The following is a 25,599-nucleotide window of genomic DNA, read 5'->3' as shown; positions in this document are numbered from 1 at the left end:
TAGGAAAAGTATTCATTGTCAGTTTAGCTATTGTAAGAAAAGTTAAGTTTCTCTCTGAATTACTGGCCACTGCTCATTCCCAAAGAACTTTCTATGAATCAAAACCTCCTCTGTAGAGATAGGAAGGATGATACATACCCGTGTAATGGGCTATATTATGTTTGCTGTCATTCGCCAAACTTTTCTCAATTATCAGTTATTTTAGGGGTTAGTATGCACAGAACCTAACAGAGTTGCTAAACTGATAATACTGAAATAAAAAAGATTATCTATTGAAGCCAATAATTTTCTCCTTGTCATGCCCATTGTCCCACAAAATAGTGGGAATTTGAAGAAAGAAAAATCACAAAAGAAAATCACAAAATTTCAAAGTTGGAAGACACCTCAGGGGTCATTTAAATAAACCCATGTTTCATAAAAAATACATTTTTGTTTAGAATAAATAAGGGACTTTTACAGTCATCTTTTGTTAATAAAGAAAAAACCACTGTAACAGAAACAATTCAGGGACACAATGATTAGTATTACAGAATAGATTCTGGGGCTTTGTCTCAAAGCTATATTATTTGTCAACCATTTTCTTTAAATGTTATTGATTATGAAACAGAATACAAATGATAAATTCATAAGAATAGTTACTCATTTCTGTTTGAGCCAATAATACTGACTTTTAAACGGTTACTTTTTAACAAGGATCTACATATTAATATAACCTATAAGGCACAGAGTATTTTTTTGCATAAAAAACAGGGTGAAGAAAAAGAAAGTAGCTTCTCTCAGTCTCTATGGTGAGTTTAGTGATGACGCCTAGTTCCAAAAATGTAATGTATGTTTTGTTGTTTAAAACCAGCTTCCACATTTCTATTTGGAAATATCAAAATGTTATATTTTTGTTGTTGGTAATTTTTAAATCAACCTTCTTTTGTAATAAGTCAAATGTCTTCTTTCATCATCCTTCTTGGAACTTTCTCCTGCACTTATCTCATTTAGTTTTGTATCACTGTCTTACGATGTATGTGTGTGTGCCTTATCTCTACAGCTATATTATGGACTCCTTGAAGGTATGTCCATTTCACAATACTTTGAACAAAAGAAAATCACAAAGTTTCAAAGTTGGAAGGCACCTCGGAGGTCATTTAAATCAACCCATGTTTCATAAAGAATAAATCTTTGTTATTGTTCAGTCATTTCAGTTGTGTCTGACTCTTTCGCGACTCCATCTGGGGTTTTCTTGGCAGAGATACTAGAGTTAGTTTGCCATTGTCTTCTTCAGTTCATTTTAAAGATGGGAAAACTGAGACAAACAGAATGATTAAGTGACTTACCCAGGTCACACAGCTACTAAGTGTCTAAGGCCAGATTTGGACTCATGAAGACCAGTCTTCCTATACCTAAGAGTACACTTCATTCAGATACTGTGAGAAAACTTCCAGTAAGGTTTTAATTAATGGATTTATGTCAGCTTTGAGGAAGTTATCAAATGGAATTTGGTAGGGTTCTGTCTTTGATCCTGTACTGTTCAGCATTTTTACTGATAATTTAGATGAAGTAGTATATAGCATACTTATGAAATATGAAGATGACACAAAGTTGGATGAGATGAATATGCCAATTAAAAGAATCAGGATCCAAATGAATCTAGATAGGCCAGAATGATGAATCAAATGGAAAGATGTTGACAAGCTGGAGAGCATTGGAAGGAGTAAACAAGATGGTGAGAGGCTTCAGAATCATACTACATGAGAACCATTTAAAGGAGCTAGAAATGTTGAAAATAGAGGAAACAAGTCTTGGGGAGAAGGAGTCAAGAAAATTATCTGCAAATATTTGAAGGGATAACATGTGGAAACATGATCACATTTATTCTGTTTGCTCTTAGATGAAAGAATCGGGGCAGTGGTTGAAAATTGCAAGTAGTTTTAGAGCAGATGTAAGGGAAATTCAATAACATCTAGAGTTTTTCCAAACTGGGATGACCTGGCTTGGGAGTATTAACTGTAAACTGGTCTGACTAAAAGTCTTTAATAAAGACGTGTTAAGCACATCTTAGAAAGCATTGATTTGGATAATCTCTACTGGCTATTCCAGTTCCAAGATGCTAATATTTTATTGAGGAATTCATTGTCTTCTGAACAAGTTCTCATTACTCTGTAGACAGATATAAGTCCAGGAAAGTTTTACCTTACACTGAGCTGAAATATACCCTTCTGGAGCTTCCTTCCTATGACCCCTACCTCTACCCTCTTGATTTATTTTACCTCATTTTGGAATTCTCTATTTTAATTAAATTACAGATCTAGTCCTTCATTTATACCTTCCATTCTATTAATTCAGCCGAAAATTACATTTACTTGCCTGTTTTAATGAGATATATGCATATGTGTATGTATCCTTAGACATATACATGGATCCTGATAGTACTCCTTGCAACGGGCTCTAGCTTGTCAATATTCCTACATTTGATCTATTATTCTGGTCTGCCAAGATTTGTTTGGATCTCAGTTCTTTTAATCAGTATATTTATCCTATCCATGTGTCATCTTCACATTTCATAAAAATGCTGCAAAGTCCTTTATCTAGGTTATCCAAAGCCTCCACCTACTTTTCTAGTCTTTTTACACATTACTCTCTAATACATATCCATTGACTCAGTGACACTGGTCTACTGGTTGTTCCAGAAACAAGATACTCCATCTTTTAGCTTCAGGCATTCTCTCTGACTGGCCCCCATGCCTGGAATGCTCTTTCTCTTCTGTTCCAACCACTGGATTTTCTAGCTTCCTTTAAAACCCCACATTCTACAGGGAACCTTCCCCAGTCTTTTAATTCCAGTGGTTTCCCTAGGTTATTTACTTCCTATTTATCTTGTATGTGGCTTGCTTTGTATATATTTATTTGCACATTGTCTCCCTCATTGGACTTTAAACTTTTTAAGGGTAAGAACTGTCTTTTGCTTCTTTCTGTTTCCTTAGCACTTAGAACAGTGTCTCTCACTTGGTAGGTACTTATAAATATGCATTTATTGATTGAATAATACAGAACTAAGGACAGATCCCTAGTACAATCCATATATGGATAGTATATATATATATTCCATATACATTTATCTATGTGTACAAATACATATGCCTATGTACATATGTATACAAACATATATGTACACATGCATATATATATAATTTACATGACCTCATTAAACCATCTAGTTAAGGATGAGTGGGTTTTGAATTGATCAGTAAAATGAGTACATATATCAAGCCTATGCTTGATAAGTTGAATTGGATTTCAGTGAAGCTTTCTATTTTCTCTAAAGACATATTTCTTATGTAATATAAAATCTCTAGAACCTTTCATTCCAGTAACTTCCAATAGGTATTCAATGTATATATTCAATAGATAATAGATATATAATAATAATAGATATGCAATAGATATTCAGTGATGAATTGTTCTAATATTCTAAATAACTCTTTCAAAAGATTGTATTCCTGAAGATACATTCAGTACTTCATTATAAATTGTATACTATTAACTAATAGGAAGAAATATGGATTGTCTCTCCATTAGAAACAATATCTATTACTTTATATTTTGCATAATACATAAGATTTCTTAGGAGACTATTCACTAGACTACTAAGTCCATTCCTTATAAATGTTTCCTCAACCCAGTGTATACTCTAAAATGGAAAAGGAAATATGTTTATTAGGTAGATTCATAGCTTGATGTCTATTGATATGTTTTTGTTTAGGTTTCATCGTTCAGAGTGTTTCTACAATTTACTTCATAAATAGCAATGCTTTTGTCATCTGCAGAAGACCTCGAACTCCTAGTGACCTGCTGGCTCAGTTCCGTTATCCACGGGACCCTTTCACCGTTGAGACTGCAAGAGCAGGAGAGATTTTTGAGCATACGCTTCAGCTGATCCAGGAAAACGTGAAGCAAGGGCTCACTGTTGATTTAGAGGACCAAGGTTAGGATCTATAAGTGTTCACTCTGAGATGTGTTACAAGTTGTTATCAAAACAAAAGTATCAATGAATTTTCCCACTTTAAAACACCAGTATGTTTTAGAAACTTTTTTTTAAACAGAGCACTGAAGTGCAGGTGTTTATTGAAGTGAAGAGGGATGAAATGATCAGAGTATTTAATCAAAGAATGATGGTTTCTGTTGCTGCTAATATTAGCTAGGTCCTGGCTTAGTCTGAATGACCCATATGCTATATATGACTTCTACGCCTAAAAGCAATAAGAGCTTGATCCCTTCCTACTAAGAAGTACTTTATTCTCAGGTTGTTATTTTCCTTCTTCACTATTGTAATAATACACATTACTTACTGAATCTTCAGGTATCTCCTGATCATCCCCAAGACATGTACGTTCCCTATTTCTTTTCCTCACAGCAATTATTTTTATAAAGCATTAGAAGTCTACTTGGTAGATGCTGTGTGAAGATGTCACTGAAGTTTCTCAGGCATTTTACCTTTTTTCTTTGAAAGAAAATAATGTGTTTGTGAAGGTGATCTCTTATTGTCAATAATATAATGCTTTTGATATTGCTGTAGCAGTAACTACTATAACCTCTTTCCTTCACCTTCTTGAGTTACTTCCTTTGGGGAAATACAGTGGGAGGTAGGCCAAAACATCTTTTTCGTGTATTCTGGTGTGTGTACTTAAACCAAAATCAAAACCAAACAAAACAAAAAAGTATCTCCCCATCGGTAAAAGTGGCTCTTTCTGGTTTTTGAATGGTTGTTTCTCTAAAATTTATGAAGTTCAAGTTCCTTTAGAATAGTTTTAAGAAATGGTGATTACAGCAACCTCCATTTAAGATCTCTTTGAGGCCTTATCCTAACATGGAGATGACCTTGAATTCTTGAAGGCTGTGCCATCAGAATGCGTTCAGCTGGAAAAAAACTTTTTTTTTGAGTACAGTCAGGCCTAGTGATAGATACTGTGTAGCTTGTCTTAAGTTTGGCAAAGCTCCTCACCATAAAGTCAAGTGATAAGTGATGAATATGGCAAGCCATAAAACAATCTACCAAGGTATGGAGGGTTTTTAGTGTGGTTTGGTGGAAAGAATACCCACCTTTATTGAACTGTGAACTTTGTAAAGACTTGAAGAAGCTTGGTTGCAGAGAAAATAAGGATCATGTGATTTAGAAATGGAATGGACTCTAGCAATTGGGGAGCTCCATGGGGATGAGTATACATAATGGCCTCAGGGCAGATGGCAAGATATCCCCAAATACCTGGGATAGATGCATGGACTTGAAGCCTGGTATGACATAATTTTGAAATATGAGATGATCATTATGAAAAGTAATTTAGGTGTTTGAACATGGAATTCTGCATTATGACCAGCTGGAAATAAATTAAATATAAAAATCCCTAACTTCATGTGCTTTATAATTAGTGTGGATAGAAATCTTTGAGACTTAGTTTTGAAGGGCACATGAACAAAGGGATTGGAGTAATTGAGGTTTTGACATATATTATGAATATAATTAATAAAGCATAATAATTATATGAGGTTTCAACTTGTCCCTTGGCTTCATACTCATTGCCTCCTTGTGGGACCAAGTATAAGTCTTTGGTTTTCCTAACTTGATCCTTAACCTTGACTCTATACCTGAGTCCTGATGATAATTATTAACCTCTTCATAAAAGATGCCAGAGAAATTGAAGACTGAAAGACATAATAATTAACCTTTCTATCTAGTCCTGTCCTGATTTCTTGGTATCATACAGGCATTCCCTAGATTCAATTCACTCTGTACCTTGGTACACAGTCTTCTTGAACTGCTGTGATTAAAAACAACAACAATAATAAGTCATAGTCCTTCTCCAGTGGCCTACCTTGTTGAATGAATGTCTCCGAATTTAGCTAACTTGGCCATTAAATGACAAGCTTACAGTGTTACAGAAACTCAAAGCCTGTCCATCTTGATGAGACCTGCCAGAGGTTGCCATTTGCTGTGTATCTTTCAAAAACAGAGGGCCATCTCAGCACCATGATGATACTTTGGAGTAAGACTTGTTTAAATACCTGTATTCTTTATTCTATATATAGAAATCTATATTCTGACCTTTGCTGACATTTATCCAATCAAGTAATCACTATCATTTATTAAGCCACTACTCTATGTCAGGCATTATACTAAGCACTTGGGGTACAAAGAAATGCAATGATACAGCTCCTGCTCTCAAGGAGCTCACAATCAAATAACCTACAAACAACAGGGAGGTGGCACAATCTGGCTTTGTAGTCTGAGTTCAAACTCCTCCTCGGACACTAACTGTGTGACACTGGGCAAGTCACATAACCTCTCTCAGCCTCCATCTCCTCATCTGTGAAATGAGAATAATAATGACATCTACCTCAAAGGTTTGTTGTAAAGATAAAATGGGAAAATGTGCAGCATATTTCACACTTTAAAGCATTATATAAATGCTGCCTATTATCATTATTGTTGTTATTGTTAATCTTTGTGAAAACAGGATATGTCACAGTAAAAATTGAAGGTAGTCTCCAAAGGAAGGCACAAAGATTAAAGAAGACTGAGAGTGGCTTCTTTTAAAAAATAGCTAACACCTTTTCTACTAGTTCCTAAGCTTGCTTATTATTCAGTTATCTGTTCTTTCCCTGATTTTGATATCCCAACAACTCTGGAAAGGAGCAACCTTATAGTTTTGAATCCTAACTATAAGCGAATTGTTTACTTTGAGTACTCACTCCATTCCTCCCCAAAATATGGCATTTATTGGTTCTGCAGTACTACATTCAAAGTGTATATTTCCATCTTTGTGAATGTTCACTGATTCAGAAATATAGAAAAATATTTTCAGCTCCAGTCTCCAGGAGTGATCATGTAATAGAAACAGCCTGAATCACCATGAAGACTGTCTTTATTCCAATGTGAGAGGAGATGCAGTTGTTTATTAATTACAATGGAACACATGAAGCTTATTAGATTATCATCCAATAGTAAACTACTCAAATAGTATTTAACTTTTTATGATTTATTTGTTGCATGTGAATTCATTATCATCTGTCTTTATAGTAGATCCTTAAGTTCTTTGGAGAGGAATAAAATATTTGGGAGTGTTTTGTGCTTATTTTAAGGAAATTGAGAAGTGGATAGATACCAATAGTCATATTCTATATCAATAAATATGAAAACATATAATCTGAATGTATTATTTCCATTTCTCAAACCATATTAATGTCATTAATGATGATAATTCTATTCCATATCTCTTGGGAAACTTTTCCACTATGTTATACTGTCAAAGGCACCACCATCCTGACCATAACTCAGTCCTGTATCTAGTGTCATTCTTAATTCTTCACTCTAGCTTACCCACATATCTAGTCCATTGCCAAATGCCATTGTTTCTACCTTTATAATATCCCTGATATATATGCCCCCTTCTCTTTACTCACATAGCCACCTCTCTAACTGAGCCCTTCAATTCTCTCATCTACTGGAATAGCTTCCTAGGTCATTGCAAAGTCTTTCTCCAGTGTAATCCATCTTCCACTCATCTGCCCCATCTTCCATTAAATCTCCAAAGTGACTCTCTCAAAATATAGGTTGGACCATGTCATTCTGCTACTCAGTAAAATGCAGTTGCTCCATATCACCTCTAGTATCAAATATGAAATTCTCTGTTTAACATAAAAAGTCCTTTATAACCCAGTGTTGCCACACCCCTCCAGTCTTTTTATACCTTATATCCTTCCTCCATTCCATACCCTTTGATCCAAGGACACCTGGTCTCTTTGGTTGACCCCATGCCTGGAATAGCTTCCTCCTCATTTCTGCCTTTTGGTCTCTCTGACTTCCTTCAAATTCTAGCTAAAAATCTCATCTCCTCCAGTAATCCTTTTACAATCCATCTTAATTCTAGTATCTTTCCTGTGTTATTATTTCCTACATAACCTATACATAGCCTTTTTGTACATAGTTGTTCGCCTTGTTGTCTCCCTCATTAAGCTGTGAGTTCAAGAGCAGGGCCTGTCATTTGACTTGCTTTGTATCTCTGGGGCTTAGCACAATGCCTGGAACATAGTAGATACTTTAGAAATGTTTATTGACTGACCGACATTTCAGAGAATGCTTTTGCTTTCACCAAAGCATGGCTTTGCTTGTCCAGGCTGTCCTGCCAGGAATGTTTTCTTTTGTTTTGTCCCACCTCTTAGTTTCTCTGGTTTCCTTCAGATCTCACCTTCTGCCAGAGCACTCCCCCTTTCACCCCAGGTTCTAGTCCCTTTTCCTCAGGGTCCTTTTATCTCCTCTCTCTATATTCTGCATGTACTTAGTTATTCTTAACATGTTGTCTCCCCTGTACAATGTATGTTCTTTAAGGACAGGAACTGCTTTTGCTTCCCCAAGGCTTAGCCCAGAGCCTGGTACATATACAGCCTTAAATTAATGTTGACTAAATAGAATGATTTCATTATTCCTTTTCTTATGAAACTCATTATATGTCCTCCACAAACCACCCATTCTACAAAATTCCCAGTTTCTGTAGACGGTATTGCTATCTTTCTGGTCTCCCAAGTACTCAAATAGACTGTCATCCTTAAATTTTTCCCTTTTCCCTCCCTACCCCCCTGTCCCATCAGTTGTCAAATCTCAACAATTTTCAGCAGAAAGCATTGTTGAATCTTTCTGTTCACATACCCGTAGGATAACTCTGACCCTCATTTTCTCTATCCTGGACCATTGTAATACCCTGCTATTAGGTTTCCCAGTTTCAAGTCTTTCCCTTCTCTCAGCAATCCTCCCCACTACTCTCAAGTTAGTATTCCTAAAGGATAGCTCTGAAAATGCCCCTTCCCTTTTCAAAAATATTTGGCTGATTTTCATTGTCTCTAGGGAAGATGTTCTCAAAGTGTACTCCAGAAACAAGACTGTGACAAGGAGGTTGACAGGGAGAGGCTATGTCTTTGAAGTCAGATTTTCACAATAATACTAAGAACCTTTCATTTCTAATATTTTGAATATCAATTGATGCAATCCTCATAAATAAAAGCTTTTGGGGGAGTCTTCAATCATTTTTAAGAATATAAAGGGAGTCTTGAGTCCAAAAAATTTGAGAACCATTGCATTGGATTAAATGCAGACTGGTTAACTAGGCATTCAAAGTCTCCCACAACCTGATTCCCATGTGTTTTATAAGACATTTCATATTACTATTCCCTACCCTTCTTGCAACCTCTGTTATAACTAACTGACCTAATTGGCATGTTACCTTCCATCTCTGTGCCTTTGCACAGGTTACTCATTATATCCAAAATGCTCTTTCTCCTCATCTTTGTACAATAGAAACTCTAGCCTTCTTCAAGGCTTGGCTCATGTAACATCTCCTAAGCATAGCATTTCCTGATATACCCACTTATTCCTGCTTTTCCTTCTTGATATTACCTTATCCTTGCTTCTTGGTTCATATGTTGAAGCAGCCAATAGAATTTCAGTTCTGTGAAGATAAGGTCTATTTTTTTCTATCTTTTTTATACCTAGACACTAACCTTGAGCCTTGCCCAGAGTATGGTATCAGTAAATATCTGTTGAATTGAATTCAAACCCAACCTTTTCTTTTTAATGATGAATTCTGTTGTCAGTGGATATGAATCCATGCACATCAATTGTATGATTCTCCTATAAATTATCACAACCTTCCCTCTCCTTGGCTTAATGAAATGTACTCAAGAGCTTGACTGCAATGTCAGAGTTCTTATTTGGAAGATACATCTGGGGCCAGTCTCATTATCTCAATTAGATAGACTCAGAGAACTTAAATGATTTGTCGACCATCACAGAGCTATATTCAAACCTGTCTCCTCATTCAATGGAGGCAGCTGGGTGGTTCAGTAGATAGAGCACTGGACCTGGAGTCAGGAAGACCTGAATTCAAATTCAGCCTCAAATACATCTCAGCTACATGACCCTGGGCAGGTCACTTAACCTCTGTTTGTTTAAGTCTTCTCCACTGTAAAATGGATATAATAATAGCATCCACCTCCCAGAGTTGTTGTGAGGATCAAATGAGCTGATGTTTATAAAGTTCTTAACAGAGTGCCTGGTGGATAGTAATTATAGAAACTATTAAAAAACTAATAAATGTTTGTTCTTTCACCTTGCTCACTTAGCTTACTGAACTCTTTCCATTATATTATACTTCTATAGATGTTTGTATGTTTGTATACACATACATAATATATGTGTAAGCACAAACATATGTGTGTACACACATGTAGGTTTTACACATATCTTTCTAGCATGATTACATGTACTTTACATGTATCCTAAAATAATTACACATACTTTATATGTATCCTAAAATTTCCTTGGATATAAAATCCTTGTGGCTACAATTTGCCCTCAGAAGATTGTGATACACACTAATCCACTTTCCTGACAAGTTCAGCTTCACCATCCCCTCAGGAAAGCCATAGCTGAAGAATGCCTGTCATGCAGATTATTTAGTTTGTGATATGAAGTTGAGTGGGAAACCTGCAGAACAGGCCTCTCAGTACCTAGAACAATCAATAAGTTTTTACTAAACATCTCCCATGTTGTAGGTGCTAGGACACAAGAACAAAAGCGAGACAAAAAACTGACCCTTCATGAGTTCAGCTCAGGCTTCCACAGGAAAACAGCCTGGATTGCCATGGAGAAATTGTGCTGTGCTCCTAATGATCTGGCACTTCTCCCTAAAACAAAAATCCTTCTTAACAGTGTCAGCGTTCTTCCTTTGATTCGATGTGATTATGAGTCATTGAATACCACGGCTTTGAAAAGATTAGAAATTTTGGGTCACCCAGAACATAAATGAAGTATGGTGGGAAGGTAGGGAATAGACTGTGCATATTACTGATGACAGATTGTTTAAGAGTGGTGGCATAAAGGAAATCATGAGGGAGATGTATGATGGAGAAAGGTGAGGCAGTGATAGAGTGAAAATGAAAGGTAGCCAATGACAAGAGATTGAATGGAAGTCCCTAGCACCTAGAGTCCATTGAAGGATTTCATATCTATACACATGCACAAATGTATAAAATGTATGTGTACATATATGCATATGTATGTGTATACACAATTCATATATGTGTGTGTATATACTCACTCCAGTGGGAGAAATTAATATCTTCTTGTCTTGTGTGATTCTTCCCTATTTACATACATGTACATATGTATATATTAGAATATATGTATATTTACATGGAAATGGGAAGCATGGTTCTCCACCACTGGAGTAAGCATTCATTTTGATGATACATTAATTTATTGTAGCCACAGGTGAGAACTGGATGAGAAGTAGGCACCCAAGGTGGAAAAACGTCCCTGAAGAGGACTTGGCAAGCCCTCACACCGGAGCTGCTGGTCTCCCTGAATGCTCCCTATATCCCAACTCTCACCTGTGGCTCCAAGAGGCTGTACCATGCACAGAGGCCACACCCTGCTAAACCCAGCTTGGCACACTGGCTAAACCAAGTTGAAGGCAACCAACAAATCAGTTGGAAGGTTAAGGAGATGTCTACCCCAAGCATGTAAAGACTTCCCCCAGAAGAATGGGCAGATGAGAATGATTTGTTCCAGTAGTCATGAAGAGGACTGAAGCAGGTGTTGTGGAACACTTAGAGCTTGTTAAGACACCAAGGTCATCCACTGCATCATGGGCCATTGCCAGGCATCTTGACTTTTGTCCTTCCACTGTACTTCTATGACTCTGGAAGAGAGTGAGGCAGATGATTTTGTGCAATTCTGTGTCACTTAAATCCAATACACATGAGAGTCAAGACATTACAGGTGATGTCATTGGTCCTCTTTGAAAACTAAGGACAAACAACAATATGGATTTATAAAAAAATATAAAGTTTTTGTTATGTGTTAACTGGTTAACTTTGTGTTTACCAATGAGTTAAATTTTTGTTTGAAAGGAATATCCTCTCTTTTATCTATATCCTTAGCTCCTAGTTTTTGCTTGGTGTTTTATAGCCCCAGATACTTGTTCAGTTGTCTTTTAGTCATACCTGACTCTTCATGACCCAATTTGTGGTGTTCTTGGCAAAGATACTGGAGTGGTTTGCCATTTCCTTCTCTGACTCGTTTTGTAGATGAAGAAACTGAGGCAAAAGGGTCAAATGACTTGCCCAACGTCACACAACTAGTAAGTGTCTGAAGTCCGAGTTAAATCTAGGAAGATGACTCCACACCTGGCACTCTGTCCACTGTAACACCCATCTACCCCTAGCCCCAGACATTCATCTTCCAAGTTTTACTTATTTAGGTAATGTTCAATAGATCTTTTCTTTGGCATTATACCCTAGAGCTTCTTGTTATTTTGCTAGTTTCCTTGAAGGATATGTGTTTATGCATATATGGATATAAACATGAATATATTTTTCAAATTGTGTTTTCATCATTTCTATGGATATCAATGAATTAATAAATCAAATAAATCAACAAGTATTTCTGAAGTTCTTACTAAATGTCAGGGACTTGCTAGGCACCAGTAATTCAGAAACAAAAAATGAAGCAACCTTTAACCTTAAGGGCAGAAGATACAGAGATATGAAAATATAGGCTATATACAAAATAAGTGAAGCTATTTTGGAGGGATTCAAACAATTGGGGTAATCAGGAAAAGCCTCTTAAAAGAAATAGCTCATGAAATGAATGTTGAAGACACGATGAATTCTACTTATCTACTCACTAATAAATGGGTTATTCATATATACATAGGTGTGTATGTATTTTCATTACTTTATTATTTAATAATTCTATTTTTTACACCTACAAACTTTTGTATATATGAGTTTTAAATTGTTTTCCTATATGAATTAACTTATAATTTTTGAGTGTGTCATTTTAATTTCTAACCTATATTATTTAGCTGTTTAAATTCCTTTGTATTATTTTGTTGCCTTTGTGAAAATCTGAAATATCCTCTGATTTTACTCTTAGAAGTTTCATTGAAATGTTTTCTTAGAAGTCAGAAAGTGAGACTGTTAGCAAATATAAGACAATTATTAAAGGCATTCTTTCTAAGGTGCAGAGGATAAGTATGTTCCTTTTAATAAATACACGGACAAAAACACACACATCCTTCTTTAATTACGGTTTTTGTTTTCCCTTTGCTCATTTAAAAATAATCACAGCTGGGGCAGCTAGGTGGCACAGTGGATTGGGCACCAGCCCTAGAGTCAGAAGTATTGGGTTCAAATCTGGACTCAGACACATGACACTAGTTATGTGACCCTGGGCAAGTCACTTAATCCCAATTGCCTCTCAAAATAAATAAATAAATGAGTTAATTATTAAAAAAAATTAACTACAGCCATCATGGGTTGGTTCTGTGTAGAATCTTCAGTCAATGCATACTGGACTATATGTTCTCAATATCCCCACGCTGTTATACATTTGATATATTATCTTTCACATTGGGTTTTTTTTGAGCTATTTTAATATTTTTCCATTGTTCTATATTTCAGAATTTCGTTACAATGACTTGGTGTCTCCACACTACCTCAGCCTCATTGCCAACCTCTCTGGATGTACAGCCCACAGACGCTCTCCAAATTGCTCTGATATTTGTTTCCATCAAAAGTATAGAACCCATGATGGCACATGTAACAATTTACAGAACCCAATGTGGGGGGCTTCTATGACTGCTTTTGAACGTATCCTAAAACCTGTATATGAAAATGGCTTCAATTTGCCCCGGGGTGTCAGCCCAAACTTGTTTTCCAATAAGTATCCCCTACCACTACCCAGGATTGTCTCCACAAAAATGGTTGGGACAGCAACCATTACCCCTGATGATCGATACACTCACATGTTGATGCAATGGGGCCAATTTTTAGACCATGACTTAGACCAAACAGTGCCTGCACTGAGTATGTCTCGTTTTTCTGATGGTCAGTCATGTAGCTCTGTATGTACTAATGACCCTCCCTGTTTCCCCATCCTCGTCCCTCAGAATGATGCTCGGGTGGCAAATTCACGATGTATGTTCTTTGTCCGCTCCAGCCCTGTTTGTGGCAGTGGTATGACTTCCTTGATGATGAGCTCAGTCTATGCAAGAGAACAAATTAACCAATTAACAGCCTACATTGATGCTTCTAATGTTTATGGAAGTTCTGACCGAGAATCAGAAGAGCTTAGGGATCATACAGGTCAGAGAGGTCTGCTTAAGAAAGGGCTGCCTATCCCTGCTTCTGAAAAGCACTTACTGCCATTTTCCACAGGCCCACCAACTGAATGTACACGAGATGAAAATGAAAGTCTCATCCCATGTTTCCTTGCTGGGGACCACAGAGCCAATGAGCAGCTTGCTTTGACAGCCATGCATACTTTGTGGTTCCGAGAACATAATCGGATAGCCACAGAATTGTTTACACTGAACCCACACTGGGATGGAGATACGATTTATAATGAAGCCAGGAAAATTGTTGGTGCACAGATGCAACATATCACATACAGTCACTGGCTGCCCAAGATTCTTGGGGATCATGGTATGAAAATGCTAGGTAATTACAAAGGGTACAACCCCAATGTGAATTCAGGAATTATTAATTCTTTTGCTACTGCAGCATTCAGATTTGGCCACACGTTGATCAATCCTATTCTTTATCGCTTGAATGACACCTTTGGTGAAATTCCTGAAGGTCATCTTCCTCTCCACAAGGCCTTCTTCTCACCCTTCAGGATAGTTCAGGAGGGTGGCATTGATCCACTCCTCCGTGGGCTCTTTGGTGTTGCTGGAAAATTACGGGTGCCTTCTCAGCTTCTCAATCTGGAACTAACCGAGAAGCTGTTTTCTATGGCGCATTCTGTGGCTTTGGATTTAGCTGCCACCAACATCCAAAGGGGGCGTGACCATGGAATCCCACCATATACTGACTTCAGGGTTTTCTGTAACTTAACTTCTGTTGGGAACTTTGAGGATCTCCGTAATGAAATTAAAGATCCAAACATTCGAGAGAAACTGAAAAAGTAAGTATATGTATCTACTGCTTGAACTTTGATGTTACTTGATGACTGAAGGATATATTCCATATATAGAAATCTGTTTCTTGGAGATGTCATTCACTGTCCTAATTTTGTTAAAAATTTAGTCTGCTGGGGATTGGTGGTGGAAGAGGATTTTCTTCTTCATGAAAGATATATGTCAGGAAGCATTTTGGATTAGATAAGGTACTGTACTGGAGTCAGCAAGGTCTGCTTTCAAATTCTACTTCGAATGCTTACTAGGGATGATCTTGGGAACTCATCTAATCTCTCTGTTTCTCAGTTAATGTAATGCCATGCACAGAAGCTTTCCAGAAGAACTGCTACTGTGAACAGATTTATTTTTTAAGGTTCTGATTACTCAGTACAGTGATCACTCTGTTTATTCCATAACAAAAGCAAAACATCCATGGAAAATCAAGGTACAGCATAATTCAAAATACAACATTGACCATATTTCAACTTATCACAGAAAATCACAATATAATATTCACAACATAGTCTTAAAATAAAATAGTCACTCTTAAGTTAACTCAATCAGTCACTAATCAGTAACAATAGTCACAGTACCCAAAGTACAATTAGTCACTTATTCAGTAAAGTCTTACTAAGTATCATAAACAAAACCCTCCACCCCTTAGGTCACTAGTAAACTATAATTTCATAATTACTCAGCACCCAAGGAGAGATCTTTTCTTCATCTTGACTTGGGACCTATTCTCAGATTCCCTGGATCCCTTTCCATGGTCCCAGACTCTACCTAGATTCACCAGACTGTCACCTGGGTTCAATGGCAGAGAGCTCCCAGTTCCTTGACCAGCTCTCTGGGGAGGTCCTGCTCCACACTGAAGTTCACAGGGTCTGGCCTATGGTCAGCTCCTTCACCATTTCTGCTCCAGGGAATTCAAGGCTCAACCAAGCCACAAACAAACAAAGCCTGAGCATCCTGGTCATGCTTCAATCACCTGGGCTCCTGGCTCCTGGGCTCCAGAGCTCCTAGCTCTGGATTCTGGGCTCCGGGGCTTCTGGCTCCTGGCCTCCTGGCTCTGGGCTCTGGGCTCCTGGGATCCTGCTCAGAAGGAGCTCCATCACTACCACAAGTTATCAGGACTCAGTTCTCCATCCTTCTGTAGCTGTCCTGCCACCAGATCTGGATCTCAAGGAAATTCTGACTGTGCCTCTCTGGGGCTTTTCTTATATACACAGTATTACCTACCTCACTTCCTTCAGCCAACTTCCTGTTATGTCAGTAACAAGCGGCAGGAGTTCATACCTTTTGTTCCCCCAGTCAGAGGCTTGATCAGTTACTAAGTGTTAAGTACCTGCTACTTTTGCCAACACAAAGGGATCTTCAAATTCAAAATTACATTACTGTTACAGATGCTTACTAGGGATGATCTTGGGAAACCACCTAATCTCTCTGTTTCTCAGTTTCCTCATCAGTAAAATGAGGCAGTTGAACTTGATGTAGTCTAAGCTTCCTTGTAGCTCTAAACTTGGAGGCAGCTGAGTTATACAGTGGTTAGAGCACTGCATCTGGAATCACCCAGACATTTATTAGTTGTGTGACCACATATGAGTCTCTTAACCTCTGTCTCCCTCAGTTTCCTCATCTGGAAAATAGGGTGATAATAACAGAAGCTACCTGATAGGGTTGTTGTGAAGATCAAATGAGATAATATTTGTAATACATTTTGCAACCTTCAAAGCCATAAGTAAATGCTAGCTATTATCCAGGAGTGGGGAACCTGTGGCCTCAAGGCCACATGTGGCCTTCTAGGTCCTTGGGTGTGACCTTTAGACTGAGTCCAAGTTTTATAGAACAAATCCTTTTATAAGGGAATTTGTTCTATGAAATTTGGATTTAGTCAAAGGACTGCACTCAAAGACCTAGGTGGCCACATGTGGCCTCAACGCTTCAGGTACCCCATCTCTAATTTCTGTCCTATTCTTTAGAAACTGAACTACTCATGATAAAATGGAAAAAGTAATGTCTTTGGAAGTCAAGAACGTGAATGCAAATCCCATCTCTAGGGATTTCTACCTGTGTGAAATTGGGCAAATCACTTAATCTTCTTGGGTCTCAATTTTGCTACCCATGAAATTGGGAAGTTGGTCTAGATGACCACTGAGCTCCCTTCCAGCTGTAGATCTCTGAGCATCTTCTGTATTCACAAACACATGTGTAGCTGTCACTACATTACTTTACATCTGCACATTTTTTAACCAACATGGATAATTCATTTTAAAATTCATAGCAAAATTGATACCTTGGTAATCTTCTATCAGATATCATATTTTGAGTGTCATAGGGAAGAATATTTTACTCCCTCCCCATAACAATCATTCATGACCTCTCTGATAGAAGATTAGCAGGGCACGAATTCTGCCATAAACATTTTAAATGAACTGGTTCATCAAGTCCCATTTTAAGGATAATCAGGACCACTAATAAGAACTCAAAGTTCTTTGAGTTATAAAGGCAAAATAGTAATGTTCATAAAAACAACCTTAGCAGATACATGAATTATCTATTTGGAAAGATCAGTTTGACTTCTCCTCTACCTATATATATATATATATATATGTATATATATATATGTATATATATACATATATATATATTCTTATGTTAGAAGGATGAAACAATAACTTCCTAACAGGCTTCTCCTTTCATTTTCTCCCCTTTTCAATCTCTCCTACACGTATGTACAAGATTAATCTGCCTAATACACAAATAAAGTTATAATGCTCTATTCCTCAAAAATTAAATCCTTCAATGACCTCCCAATATAACACTAAATAAAAACCAAAATCTTTAACCTGGCATTCAAGGTCCTCCCTAATCTACCTTCCCCTGTAATTTATATTATACTTCATCATGTACTTTATGTATTAGTTAACCTGAACTATTCTCTGAATATTTGCTAAGCTTTTCCTCCTCAGTGATTTTTTTTCATGCATCTCCCTGTTCTTGGAATGCCTCCTTCCATCCATGGCAAGATTTAGTGGTAATTGTGCTTTGTCAGAAAAATAGAGGTTTGAATCCTGCTTCTGACTCTTAGTAGATTTGTAACCAAAGGCAAGTGGATTTAGCCTTACTGAGCTGGTTTTCTCCTATGTAAAATGGGCATAATGATATCTGTAGCTACCTCTTGAGGCTTTGTGAAGATCAGCTGAGCTACATTAGTATGCAAGGTGCTGTGCATACTAATCTTAAAGTTCTAGATACATGGTAGCTATTTTTATCTCTCCTTGCAGATTTTCTACCCTTTGGGCCCAACCCAAAATGTTACTTTGTTTATGGGGCCTTCCTTGACGCCTTTCATCTGATCATAAAGCCCTTTCTACTTGTCTTAAGCCCTTGTTTTCTACCATGATTATGTGTTTGCTAGTCATATCACCCCCTACAAGATTTTAAGCTTCTTGAGGATATATACTTGTTTATCTTCACATCTCTTTCATTGCATCAGACACAGTAAGATCTCAATAAATAATTGCTGATTGAATTAATTCTTTAGAAAATACTTCCTCTTTTCCCTTTTTTCATTTTGCTTTTTTGGAGGGGGGAAGGCAGGGCAATTGGGGTTAAGTGACTTGCCCAAGGTCACATGGCTAAGTATTAAGTGTCTGAGGCCAAATTTGAACTCAGGTCTTCCTAACTCCAGGGCTGGTGCTCTATTCACTGCACCACCTAGCCGCCCCAATCTTTTCCCTTTCTAAACTGACCCTTTAAAAGAGCAAAATAATTTTCAAAACTCAGTTTAAAGTAAACAGTTTCTTTTCTTAGATTCTCCATATATAATAGATTTATCAGGAAACTCCCATGATTTTAAAGGTAAGAGTTTAAATTACCTTTTGATCCTATTACCTTTATCACGTCTCAATGAAATCAATAAGTCAGGTGGGAGCTGTATATGAACAAGGCCTGGACATTTCAATTAAGTAGAACTAAGGACAATTCAACTAAATAATTTCAGCAAGTGGAAGTCTAGATACTACCTTAGGGACTTAGTCACACCCTGGGGGCCTTGTATAAACCTAGTGACCTAGTTTGGAATCGGGGGTTGGAGCAAGTGGAGAATGAGGAGGGAACCATTCCAACCAAGAGGTGAAAAGGAATTGCTTATGAGTAGGTCTTAGTCTTGTTCTCAGTCTCTTCTGCCACCCTTGACCAGAGGAAGATCTTGTGTACTTCGGAGGACTGGAGGGTTTTTACTTTTTTTCATCAGTATTCTAGCAATATTCCAGTGGGCAGTGGCAGTTGATGTTAGTATGTGTTTCAGGATCCAAGGATAAACTAGTATAATGAGGAAAGGCAGATTCAAGGGAGAAAAGCAATATATCACACCTAGGAAGAATATTTTGAAAACTCTAGCAAAAGAACTTCGGGGAGCTGTGTTACCCCTTTGCTATATGTGCTGTAAGACTGAGCTCATTTTCCCCTGGACTCTGTTATGTATTGGTGAGACATTATGTCAGACTTTCGGGGGTAGAGGTTTCTACCAGCTATTTTGTTGTTATTCAGTCATTTCAGTTGTGTCTGATTCTTCATGACCCCATTTGCCGTTTTCTTGGCAAAGTTTCTAGAGTGGTTCACCATTTTCTTCTCCAGCTCTTTTTACAGATGAGGAAACTGAGACAAAAAGGGTTCAGTGACTTGCCCAGGGTCACATGGGTAATAATTGTGTAAGACCAGATTTGAACTCATGAAGATGGACTCTTCCTGATTCCAGGCTGAGTGCTCTATCCACTGTACCACCTACCTGCCCTCTATAAACTATATTACCTTAGTAAATGCCTCTTTGTACAAGCTAATTAAGTCAGACTGATGTCACTTGATGATCATGGGGGGAAGCACTTCAATGGGGATTTGTTGGTTATGCATTAGAAAGACCCTCTAATCCCATAGAACCCTGAGGTGAGATGTACCAGCCTCTAGGGACCCAACTTGAGAGGTTTGAGAAATCAGCTTGAGATCCTGTGTTATACAATGAAGACAAATAAGAAAATATAGTTTCATTCAAAGTTCAGCTGAAAAGCCATCTCCCCATTGAGCCACTTTTTGTTTTCCCAGCTTCTAATGACTTCCTGAAATTACCTTGCATTTGTTTTATATCTATTTGATATATCCATATATGTGTACATGCTTTATCTTTTGATAAAATGTAAGTTTCTTGAGGGCAGGGACTATATATGTATGCTTAGTGCCTTGCATGAAGAATGGCATGTACTAGGAGCTTAAACAATACTTTCTGATGGATTGGCTGGTGTGATTTTAATGTGGTTTAGTAACTTATGGCAGAAAAACAGGGTGATCCCCAAGGATCATCATGTATATAGTGTGTACAATTACCAACTGAGAATGCCCAGATATTTTTGAGCATAGAGAATCAGTGTGAGATCCTAAATCTTTTACACCAAATATTTCCCATTTCTTTAGAGTAGGTATAATGTTAAACTACTGAAATGTACAATGCATTTAAGAAAAACCAAGCCCACTCTGAGTTGAGATTTAAGTGTCTGGGGGCTGATTAGCATGTAATCCACTTTGGAGCCTTTGCAGACAAATTATTCTCATTGTAATACATCTGTGGCAATCTTCTTTGGAAGTTTATTCAGTCATTCATTCAGCAAATACCTTTAAATTGATTACAAATTCAAAGCCATTGAAAACATAAAAAGTCCCCACGAACATACCTTGTTATATAAGAACCCTCAACATTTTAAAGTTCTATTCTTCCTTATGTAATTTCCATTCAGACTTTTGAGTTACAAAAGGCAGTCTTCTTGGATGAGCTGTAAGTATAGCCCACTCCCCTCCAGGTAGCCCCATTGGCTCTTAGCTGGAGTAAATCTTGCTTTCAAGTTAGATGGTACCTACAGATCCTTGATAACTGCTATACCAACATCAGGGCTTTTCTATTTGTGATTTTTATGCATTTTGCATCCCAGCAGTGAAGGCTTTTGAAACCAAAATACTTGTTCATTTTTTCCTGCTTAGCCTGATGTTTTGCATCACTCTGAGAGAAGAGATGTTTATTCTTAGCATGAAACAGTTTACAGGGGAAAAATATTGTAAGGGTCAGGATGGAGAAACTGTCTAGCTTCCCAGATTCTCCTGTATCAAGGCCTGAAAGAATGGCTTCCTTATATTGTTTGAAGTGGATTCCTGGGATGTCATACAAAGGTATAGCCTATGTAAATATAAAAATTTATTTCTGAACTAAGTAGGAATTAAAAAGGAAAAACAGATATGTTTTTGCATCTCCATTACTGACTTGATTTTATTAGTAAGACATAGTCCTGAAAACATTGTCAGAAGATCTGGGTTCTAGTCTCAGACCTTTTAGTAAATGGCTATTTGACCTCAAAAAGATCAGTTAACCATAGGCCTTAACTTCCTCATTAGTAATAGAAGGGTGTTGATCTACATTAGAGGTTCTTACCCTATTTATTTTTTGTGATACAGACTCCTTTTGTACTCTAGTCAAACTCATGGACCCCTTCCCAGAATAACATTTTTTTAAATATATAAAATAAAATGCATAGAATTAGTAAGGAAACTAACTACAGTTATTCCTTCCTAATCTTAACTTTCTGCATCACAATTTTGATATGTCACAGGTTGGCATGGGAAATTAAATGGAAATTTTTTCTGAGTTTTGCAGAAGCCATAGACAACATGCAAAGGCCAGCAGCCAACCGAAAAAGTTTAGAAACCCAGAAATGCATAAAATGTATGTATTATTATTATTGTATAATATCAACATATTTTATCTTTTAATACCATTATAATTCAGACTTCTCTGGTACAAAGGGAGGGCCAAGAAACTTTCCATCCCTAATCCCTGTGATATGGAAGGGACAACTGTATATTAAAATACTGATGTGTGTATGCATGTAGCATACATGCAAGCACATGCATACCCACACATGTGTTTATGTATGCACATACATATGCAAATAGACACATGTACTTGTGTGTCTATATGTTTGTATGTACATTCATATATTTATACACATACACACATATAAAATATTCTTGGACTCCAGGTCAAGTACTCTTGATTTAGATGATCTTTAAGACCTATTTCCAAAATATTATGATCTTATAGTCAGTTTAAAATGGAAGTGGTAGAGGCCAGAGAGATATTAAACTAAAACTTAATAAAATATGTACTAGAAATTTTAATTTTGTATAATCTGTGAGCTCTGGAATTCTTTTTTGAGTTAGTGTTTAAATGTGTTCTAGTCTGATGCAGTGTTTTGAGGACTTAATTAGAAAACCATTTAATGCAAAGCTATAGGACTTTATGTGATCTGTTTAAAAGAAGGTTATATGGTTTAAATGGAGACATTTCAAGTAGGGAGCACAGTAGAAGGAAAGAACAACTGAGGAAGGAACACTGGAGTAATACTGCAACCCAAATTCCTGCAAGAGTCGGTATCTCCATAACCATATGGGGAAAGACAAGAAAGCATCACAGCTACAAATGTTGTCAGCGCCTTAATAAGGAGCAGTGTCTTTAGATCACGGCATGATGGTTCTTTACGAGGATATCCCTTATCCTAGATATATCCTAGGATATAATAAGATATATCTTATTATAGGAAGCTGCTGTTGCTCTACTCACTCGGTTTCTGGGATGTCTTTGGTATCTTGTCATTCACTGCCCTAGAGCAGTTCAGAAATGAGAAAAGCTGGGTATTTTATAGAGAGAAGTGGCATCTCTTCAGTGGCTATGAGGAAAGATGTTTCTGGGCATAGAAGATTCCAGAAAAGGGAAGAAGTACCAGGTAGGAGAAGACTTAAAGAAGTCAGTTTGTCCCTCAAAAAAGGTAGCCTGGGCATTGACAAGATGCTATAAGTTCCAAAAATCTCTACCTTTCCTATTTTTTTTTAAATAACAGATCCTAAATACTACTTCCAGATCTCTTCCTAGGAGTAAAATGATCTCATTCTCATGGCAAAATTCTCTAAAAGTATTGCTTTGAGGTTTTAATGAAATACAATGTATATGTTAATATCATGTTTACCTATATATTTGAATAAGATAATTAAAAAAACAATTACTTTATTTTCATAGATTTAATATGTGTTCTCTCATATCCTCCTGGGGTTTCCCTTTGCTCCTTTTTTCCTTTCCTCATCATATAATGAACAGAATGGAGATTAATTACTCATAGACTAGTATGCATAAAATCACTAGAAAGAGAACATTTTGGAGTTATATTGTGTTGCCTTTTCCCCACCTACAATATGTATACCTCGTTACTGGTAACTTTTAATGTTTTCCCCCCAAATTAACTCAAAGCAGTTGTATAGAATTATTTCAGACTTACTTATTTTATTTTATTATATTTTATATTTTTGAGATGTTGATTTAAAAATATTTTTCCCATTTACATGTAAACAAAAATTTCTAACATTCATTTTTTAAAATTTTGAGTTCCTTCCTCTCCCTTCCCTCTTTCATCCCTAAAAGGCAAGCAATTTGATATAAAGTATATCTATATATGCAGTAATGCAAAACATCTCCATATTACTCATGTTGCAAAAGAAAATGAAAACCAATCATCAAGTTTTTTAAAAAGTATGCTTTGATCTGCATTCAGACTCCAGATCTATCTCTGAAAGTAGATTGCATTTTTTATCATAAGTCCTTTGAAATTATTTTAGATCATTGTATTGCTTAGAATAGCTAAGTCATTCTCAGATGATCATTGTACAACATTACTGTTACTTTGTATGATGTTGCCCTGGTTCTGCTTATGTCACTGTGCATCAGTTCATATCAGTCTTCCCAGGTTTTTTTTTTTTCTGAAAGCATCCTGCTTGCCATTTCTTATAAAGCACAATAGTATTTCATCTCAATCATATACCATGACTTGTTCAGCCATTCCCCAATTGATGGTCATCCTTACAATGTCCAATTCTTTGCTACTACAAAACGAACTGCTATAAACATTTTTTTTTTGTAAATATAGGTCCTTTCCCTTTAAAAAAAAACATCTCTTTGGGGTACAGACCTAGTACTGGTATTGCTGGATCAATGAGTATACACATTTTTATAGCCCTTCAGCCATAATTCCAAATTGTTTTCCAGAATGGCTGGAGCAGTTCACAATTTCACAGTGAATTAATATTCCAATTTTTTCCCCATCCCCTCCAACATTGGTTATCCTCCCCCCCTTTTTTGGTCATTTTAACCAAGCTGATAGGTGTGAGGTGGTACCTCAGAGCTGTTTTAATTTGCATTTCTCTAATCACTAGTCCTTATCAAAGCCCCAACTAAGAAAAGTATCCTCAGAGCTCTCCTTCCTCAAACAGAATAGTACGTGAGTGTGAAAGTTAGGAGGATGTTGCTTTTAAATCCCCCCACCTTGCTTCTTTGGAATATTTAGAGAAGATTTAAATGGCTGAATGCTTTTGTTCCTGGTAGCAAATCACTCTCCCTACTTAGAGATTGAGTTTCTGGTGTTTATTACATAACACCAAAACATTAGTGTCTTTAATGCTTATTGTATATTCATAATGACTCTGTATTCTCTAGCTTCATAGAAAAGTGATAGGTCTGTTTCAAAATAAAGTCAGTCAGATCAACCTTATTTAGAACTGTTCAATAAGTTATGAAAAAGACATTGATAAGGCAAAGAGATGGGCCAGGCATGGAGTGAGAATGAGAGCTAATAGATGGACAGCCCAGGTTCCCTTAGGCATACTTTAGTGGATCCATAATCTCATCAATGTGAGTATTCAAAACCTGGAATTAACACTTTGGGAGTACCCTCAGAACCTGTAGCTTCTTCATCTGATGGTATGGCTCCTTCCAGAACCCATATTTAAAGAAGAGGCCCAGGACAACTGTCTTCAGTTGTCTCCAGACTCTTTCCAGACTTCTCCCCTTAGCTTCCTTTCTCCTTGAGGGCAGGGACTGTTTGTGGTGACTGTTGTTCTGTTTTGTTTATATTTGAATTCCCCATGTACCTGGTACATAGTAAGCACTTAATAAATGCTTCATGACTGACCCGGTGATACAAATTACAACCAAAACATGCCTGTTCATCCTTTGTAACTCTTATCTGTTGGTATCCATCCCTGAGTTTCCATAGAGGGTCTACTTTGTGAATTGCTGAACTTTTTCCATATTCTAATATTTCTCGGGATCTAGTATATCCCCTAGGCTGACTATCTCTTATTTATAGATGTGTATTCCCATGTATCCTTACTGTATGATCAGCTGTGTGACCATAGGGGATTCCTTTAGCCCTTCTTATTCTCAGTTTCCTCACCTAGAAAATGGGAAGAATGTCTTTAGAACCCACCTCAAAAAGTTGTTATGAGGCACTAAGGAGATCTCACAATGTGAAGTGCTTTGCATATCTTAAAGTGTTTCTAAAGGCCAGTTTTTGTTAATATTATTTCATGAGTCATCATGGATAAAATGTTAGCTTTTATATTTAAATACTGTGTATGTAACCATTACCTTTTGTGCCACTTGCTATTTTTATTTTTCAGAGATCATAGTGCTTCATAATACCTAGTCATATAGCATTATACCAGATCACAGGGG

General features: G+C 36.9%; 2 protein-coding genes across 2 annotated transcripts in view; both read left to right on the top strand.

The window, feature by feature from the left end:
* Positions 1-25,050, top strand: part of PCMTD1 (protein-L-isoaspartate (D-aspartate) O-methyltransferase domain containing 1) — a 548,363-nt gene extending 523,313 nt beyond the window's left edge. The window contains exon 6 of the mRNA XM_069099929.1: positions 25,004-25,050. Within this exon, the coding sequence (XP_068956030.1) occupies positions 25,004-25,035 (32 nt within the window). The 3' untranslated portion in view covers positions 25,036-25,050. The remainder of the gene's footprint in view (positions 1-25,003) is intronic.
* PXDNL (peroxidasin like) overlaps positions 1-25,599 on the top strand; it is a 557,041-nt gene that overhangs the window by 455,179 nt on the left and 76,263 nt on the right. The window contains exons 16-17 of the mRNA XM_069099924.1: positions 3,816-3,973; positions 13,504-15,007. Coding sequence (XP_068956025.1) covers positions 3,816-3,973; positions 13,504-15,007 — 1,662 coding nt within the window. The remainder of the gene's footprint in view (positions 1-3,815; positions 3,974-13,503; positions 15,008-25,599) is intronic.

The sequence above is a fragment of the Petaurus breviceps genome, unplaced genomic scaffold (genome assembly GCF_028583685.1).
Source record: "Petaurus breviceps papuanus isolate PSGF00001 unplaced genomic scaffold, PetGlider_PUasm1.0 38, whole genome shotgun sequence".
Classification (NCBI taxonomy): Eukaryota; Metazoa; Chordata; class Mammalia; order Diprotodontia; family Petauridae; genus Petaurus; species Petaurus breviceps.
This window is presented reverse-complemented; position numbering and strand designations above follow the sequence as displayed.